The sequence below is a fragment of the Tyto alba genome, unplaced genomic scaffold, assembly GCF_018691265.1.
Source record: "Tyto alba isolate M040663 unplaced genomic scaffold, T.alba_DEE_v4.0 Super-Scaffold_28, whole genome shotgun sequence".
Taxonomy (NCBI): domain Eukaryota; kingdom Metazoa; phylum Chordata; class Aves; order Strigiformes; family Tytonidae; genus Tyto; species Tyto alba.
In genome coordinates this window covers 9,235,460-9,242,385 of record NW_024881302.1, presented here as the reverse complement: position 1 = coordinate 9,242,385, position 6,926 = coordinate 9,235,460, and the positions used below count along the sequence as shown (strand labels likewise).

General features: G+C 36.0%; 1 protein-coding gene across 1 annotated transcript in view; it reads right to left on the bottom strand.

Annotated features, from left to right (window-relative positions):
• Positions 1-6,926, bottom strand: part of DNAH3 (dynein axonemal heavy chain 3) — a 68,552-nt gene that overhangs the window by 15,553 nt on the left and 46,073 nt on the right. The window contains exons 46-53 of the mRNA XM_042798386.1: positions 6,356-6,479; positions 6,107-6,263; positions 5,025-5,168; positions 3,761-4,427; positions 3,480-3,645; positions 2,925-3,141; positions 2,031-2,213; positions 918-1,116 (exon numbers count right to left, since the gene is read on the bottom strand). Of these exons, the coding sequence (XP_042654320.1) occupies positions 918-1,116; positions 2,031-2,213; positions 2,925-3,141; positions 3,480-3,645; positions 3,761-4,427; positions 5,025-5,168; positions 6,107-6,263; positions 6,356-6,479 (1,857 nt within the window). The remainder of the gene's footprint in view (positions 1-917; positions 1,117-2,030; positions 2,214-2,924; positions 3,142-3,479; positions 3,646-3,760; positions 4,428-5,024; positions 5,169-6,106; positions 6,264-6,355; positions 6,480-6,926) is intronic.

Sequence of the window (6,926 nt, the reverse complement as noted above, 5' to 3'; positions counted from 1 at the left end):
CTATATTGCAAATAACACTAAAATCAGCCTTAAAACATGCATGTTCAAACTGAAAAAAATACTTGAAACATATTATGAAGAATTAACATCAATGATTTTGCAACATAATTTTACTATGAAACTACTGTTAACTAGTTTGGGAAAGTCATTGCCTAAAGAAATTCAGATAGGAACCTCATCATTACTAACTTAAGTCATATTTATTAATGACATATTAATTCTAAATCAACCAAGCAAAATAAGGGAAACAAGCTACTATACAGTCTTTCTTAACATAATTTATTAGATAAATCAGTAACTATGTGAAAGAATTCCTTCCTAATCTAGGTAAGACAGTTTTGGATGAAAGACATTTATAGAATTCTTATTTTCAATTATGAAGGGTTGAACTGTGGGGGGCATAAGATAAAAGAAAAGTGAAAGAAAAATGTCTCTTTCCTTTCCTGTCTTGCAAATCCTGTTCAATGCCACAATAATAACATAACTCACACTGAAAGAGCTTGTTAGAGTAATCACCTATGGCAGGGGTATAGCTAGAATTCTGTCTCCCAGTATAACTGATAGAGTTTGGTAGCAAGGATTAGAAAGGAAAATACAGGTGAATGGTGCACAGCACATCTCCAGCTCTCAGAGTTCCTGAAGGCAATGCAAATCTCAAGATCAGGTCAAAGTAAGTTGAAGAGATGACTTTGTGCTGATGACTGGTATCATATTTACAAAGCTTGTACAACAGTGTCAAGCAAGTGCAATATGTTACAATGGCAAAAGCAACTCTTAACTATTCAGTGTAGTCATTGCCAGCAAAATGCACTTTTAGTGCACACAGGGCTGCATTCACACCAGAAGCACTTCACCAGTACAACGCAGCAGTACCCCAAGCATTCCTAGGGCAGGGATAACAAATACTGCATCATTACCACTGCCACTTGGGTCAGGCTTTCTCTCTGGTTTAGTTCCCTTCATGACACAGATACTCTCCATGACGAGCTTAACAGGACCAGGCGGATTCTGCATGGATTTCACAAGAGAGATGTCTAAAGGATTCAGGGTACCAAGAGCTGCAAGTGCTGCCTCCAAAGCTGGCATGGCCTCAGCAAGGTCTCCTTCACATTCGTCCTGTTAAGACATTGGGCAGAAACCTGTAAACCTTCATACAATACCAGGTCTGCAACCCGATTACCCCATTTCAGCACAGCCTCGGAGAACCTTTTCCGCTTGTAAGTACCTAATAAAAAGACTCTTCACAGCACTGTCTTTCTTGGAGAAAAAACTACTTTCACCATTTGTTTGCAGTTTAAAAAGAGGAGTTTTGTAGAGAAGTTAGTGACTTCATAGGCTCAACTGATAGCTGAAAAAGCCAAACAAGCTTTCAAGATCAAAGTCTCTCTGGTCTGACAAGGAGAATTAAAATCTGACAAGGAGAATTAAAATACAGGTTAGATACAGTTGTTCTTAGTTAAATCTTACAGTGCTGATCAAGTAAAAAGAAATACTGTGTAGCTTAAATTCTTTATCATGTACTCAGATCTCAGTAATTATCCATCTTATCTATCACTGACATTTCCAACTAGTTACAAAAAAAATTATTGAGGAATTCTGCAGCTTCCCACGGGAAATTCTACACTACAGACGTCTGGCTATGGCAATATCTCTTAGGTTATTCCTAATAGGGCTCCATGCAGCGCTACGCCAATTTACCTCAGCTAACTCTAAACAGTCTTTGGGCCTGGAAACAGTATAACCTCATTATTCAATCTGTTGTGAAGGAGAATATTTTAGTACAGAAATAAGAGCTATACAGCTTTTGGGATGTGAACGAGAAAGGGAAGCTATGCAGTACTGTGAGATACAGTCATACTCCAAACAGCCCAAATTTACCTTGTTTATATTAGGAACATCTCTTTTATCATCTCTTGCAACTTTTTTACTTTAAGATCTTGGATCATCCCATTAACACATCATTACAACTCCCATTTACTTGGAAAGACTTGGAACCCATCATGCTCCAGGCTCAAGCCCTTGTACAGTACCTTGATAGCTTTAGCAACAGCTGCTGCTTCATTAGCCTCTTTTTCATCTGCAGACACTAGTTCCTTCTTTGCATCTACTTCAGCTGTTTCCTTTTCAATTTGGATCATCATTTTCTCTGTTTCTGCAGAAGTTCGAATCAGTTCAGGCTGAAGGGCAGTCAGTTCTTTCTGCATCTCTGTAACCTGATGAACATAACAGGAAATCAAGAAGAAATTTGTGTGAATGTTGCATGCATTTCACATCTTGAGATATTATGAAGAAAAATCAGAAGACACTATGTTAATACAATCTAAAAAGGAACACTGGATCTAAATAATTATTAAAATAATTCTCTAGCCTGTTTTTATCAAGAGCTGTTTTATTTAACTGGAAAAAAAAAAAAGCAAGTATCTGGAAGCCCCTTTACTTTGTAACTTAGATCAATCACTGGATCACATGGGTTGAAAAAGGAGGTTATTTACCTGGAGCCTGATCAATTTCCTTCTAGGAATCTACTTGGGTATTAATGTTTATTATCGTCTTAGAACATTCTTCAACTTCTCCCTTATTTTGAAAAGGGTAATAGGTACTAGGATGCTGAGGCATGGATATAAGGTTTTGAGAAAATAATTAAATTTGTAAGGTTTCTTCCTTCAACATTTAATGGGTACCATCAATTTCATTTAGCTTTCTATTAAGTACTATAATCTGAACTTACATACTGCAGCTTCTTAAAATCACTAAGCAGTAATCTAACTTTTCTTTCTTGCTTTCTATAGACAATTAACAGCATCATGAATACAGTGAAGAGGGAATTTACTAAGTTTTATTTTTAGAAGTTTTAATCAGCTTATACAGACCCCATACTAAAGTATGCATATGGCATATATTCAGCGTTTTCATCTGAAACTTACTTGTGAGGATGCAAAATCAAGTTTTTGAAGTCCAATAAGATAACGAGTTCTCATCATGTCAACTTCTTGCCTTTTGCTATTCAGGAGAGTCTTAAAGGTAAGAATCAATTCTAGGTATGAAGTTGGTGTCACATAGTTGTGTCTTCGCAGTGTAGTGTAATAGCTGATGGAGAGCTCTCTCACACTTTCTTGGAAATATTTGCACATTGACACAACCCTAGGGAAAATTTTTTCACATTACTATAAAAATAAAATCTATCTTTATGTTAATTATGAGAAAATTACTCTAAGTTTATGAAATTGTATCAGTATTAGTGAAGGGAGAATTGTTTTTTCCCTATTATAGGAAATATTATAGACGCCTTTTGAAGAATGGCCTGAATTTCAGAAACATCAGATACGTATATCTAGGTATCTTTGGCTTGCACTGAAATCCTGGAGTTGGCATATCTCTGTCCATTTATAAGGACAGCTTCCTGATCAAGTATGTTGGGGGTGCAAGGAGGAGGGCAACAAATATTTGCTTCATAAGTTTCTTGACAGATAAACTCATACTCTTTTCTAATGTCATCTTCAAGTTCAATATCCTCTAAAAACTTGTTAGCAACCATTTCCAAAGCATCTGTAGGCCAGGTTTGGAACCAATCAATGGTGCAGCAGTTTATCAGTGAAGGAAACATCCGTAATCGATTCCGAAATGCATCTCCAATAGGACTCATGGCTAGGGTGAGAAAAAAAAAAAAATCATGATTGTTAACTAAGTTTGTTTGCAGTTAGAAAGCAGACAAATCTAAGGCTAAGAAAACGTTCTAAGAAATAACACACTGTATACAGACCTAAGACAATATGCAAATTTTTCTTCACTCTTTCAATAAAGAAATTGTACATAGCAAGGGGAGTGGCTTCAATTTTCCTGTTCTCCATCCTTGCTGCACCTTGCATTTTCTCAACAATTTCAGCTTTCTCATCTGTTGCAAAGATATTAGGCACATCAGCCGTATTTAAAAGCATGTTGATATCTTCTACAAATGCTTCATCCTTTATTTGATTATCACAGAACAAAAAGGATATATCCTTGTTGCCAACACCTGCTTTCAGCATGACCCGTTTAACATCTTCTTTCCATTCATTGATTCCATAGGACTTTGTAATTTCTATTTGAAAGAGTTCAAAGGTATTCATGTAGGTGGCTAGCTTGGTAGCACTTTGTCGACCACTCCCGCCAACACCCACCAACAAAAGATGTCCATTATCCTGTTTCAATACCCTGCATATCTTTGAGATATGCTCAATAGCAAACTTGAACATGACTAAGGACATTGGCGCTTTGCTGGTATTGTTGTATTCCTCAAGGTAGTATTCCATCACAGCTGTCAGTTGGTTTAAGTCTGCAATTTCATCATACACTTTTACATTACTGTCTGGCTTCAAATAGTCTCCAAAGAACAGGCTGCGAATATTCTCATCAGAGATTTCTCCAGTAGATGAGATATGACTCAGTACCTAGAAAAAAGACAAGATAATTCAAACTATTAGAGAATTATTTTCCTTAAAGTCATAATCTTTCTTACCTACATAGTAATAATATAGGGGGGAGCACTGTTTTCCAGGTGTCCTAGTTATTTCCTTAGTCCAGAAAAAAAACAAACCACAAAAAAACACCTAAATGGGGAATATGCCGTAGGCTGACATGCAAGTTTCCACATAGGCATAATTCACAGAGAGATTTTGCTCTCAAATACAGGATAAGTTTCCAAAAGCCTTCTCAGAAAAGTACCCACTACACCCATTGGCTCATTCAAATATTAACTTAAGCAAAAGACCAGATAAATATTGTGTAAGACATTTATTTCAGATAGTCCTCTGTACCAACACAGAATCCTTTTGAAGTTATGAATCATTCTGATACAAAGTAATTTGTATTAACTTGACTAGGAATATATATAATACTCAATACTGAATAGAAGACCACCCATACTTTTTAAATGCACTGACTGAAGTTATTCAAAATGTGTCCAATAGTAATGTAACCTCAAAGTCTAAGTATTTCTCAAAATGCATCAGCCTCATTCTTGGTCCCAGCACATTACCCGAAAATACCTTATTAAAGCTCTGCTTGAAGGTATTTACTGTTGTCTCTTGTACCATCTCAAAGAATACCTTCCTGTCCTCCTCATCAACTAAGCGATCATAGAAAACTCGGTAAACCTCATGAATCCAAAGTCTGATCAGTTTATCTCCATCCTAAAAATGTAAATACAAGAAAACGGGTAAATATAGCTCAGGCAGGATTTGTTTAAAAACAAAAGGATAAAAATGTCCATCTGGACCCTGCTATATTTTGTACTAAACTCAGTGGGAATCTTTCAATTCCAAGCCATTCAGCACATGGCTCGGCATCTGCTAACTGGCTTCCTTACCTAGTTACCATCTTGTCCTTCCTGCCAATGCAAACTTGGACTCTTATGTCAAAGCATTTTTTTTCTCTACTGTATCAAATCTCCTCACCCTTCCAGCATAAAGTAAAGAATAAATCTTTCAAAGATATAGCTCATGGGTTCCAAGCCAAGTCCTGCCCAAAACTGTTGACAGTTAAGTTTTCCCCTGAATAGCTTGTAGCTGTTTTGTTCTGTTTCTGCACCAAAAACATTCCCCCAATGGAAATAAAACTTTTAATACTCTTTTAACCTGACATTTTACGGAAAATAGGTGAAAAAAGTAGAAGGATGAAAATCATGTACATCTATTGGTATCTGTTTATAGTTTGTGACAGCAGGCAAACTTGGGGCTAAATTATTGAGTCTTGTTCACTGATGAGCTTGCCATTTGTAAAAGAGAGACACTGAGTCTTTTCCTACATTTGTTTCTTTTGTGTATTTAGTTTGCAAGCTCAAGAGAAGGGACTGTCTGACTTGATGTACAGGCCCTAACAGACGGGCCTTGGACCTCTGGGCCCAACTGTAATACATGTAAAGAATATTAACAAAAATGACAGCTGTCTGCTTCAGAGACAGACAGAAAGTTTATAGCAAGGTATTCAGGGACTATCCTGATTTTAAACCTTGTAAACATATTGCAATCACTATTCATGTATTTTGAGATGTTTACTTACTGATATTATAAAAATAATTTACATTTTCCATTGATCTTTCTAACAGCAACGTAATTAAACTACAACTTACTTGCAAATGAGTGTGTGGACAGAGCAGCACTCCTTTAATAACCCTGGAAAAATCCCGTAGATTAAAGACATAGTGGGATTTTGAAGGAGTTGGGAGAAAATTATTAACCGCCATTTTATAAATCACCATTGTCGCTTGAACCATTATCTTACCCAGCCTTAAGAAGGAAAAGAGATACAATTTTAACTTCTGCAGATAAATCGCAGGAGAAAAGATGACAAAGGTCTTATAGGAAATATATCATATTACCTTAGAAATATAGGCTCAAAGCCTTTGCTGAAGTGCCAATCAGCAACTGCAGTAAAAATTGTGGTTAGTATGTCATCATCAAAAGAACAAATAGATACAATATTCAAATGCCGTGTAAAGCGTCCTGTAACACAAAAAGATACAGAAATATTTAGGAATGTCCAAATATTTTTCCACCTTTCCGCTAGCATGTTCTAGGATTGACTGTCACTCAAAAAACATTTGAATCTGGCTCCAGCTCCATGATTTTGTTTCTGACAAATTTCTGCCCCAGCAGTGATGCAAAAGAAATATAAACTGGTTTATATTTTGTATCAGTATTTTACTCAGAATAACTGATTTTAATGTGAAAACATGAATCTCCATTACAACAAAGCCACTATTACCAAAATTTAAATTTCAGCTTGCATTAGTCCTGTTAATGGTGATATGACATAGTAAAACTTTACAAAAGCAAGTACCTTGTTATCGGCTTTCATCTAAAAAAATTCAGTCTATTCACTAGTAAATTTTACAAATCTAGCTGTATCAGAATAGTTATTTTAATAAAGCCTCCTCACAGCACATATAG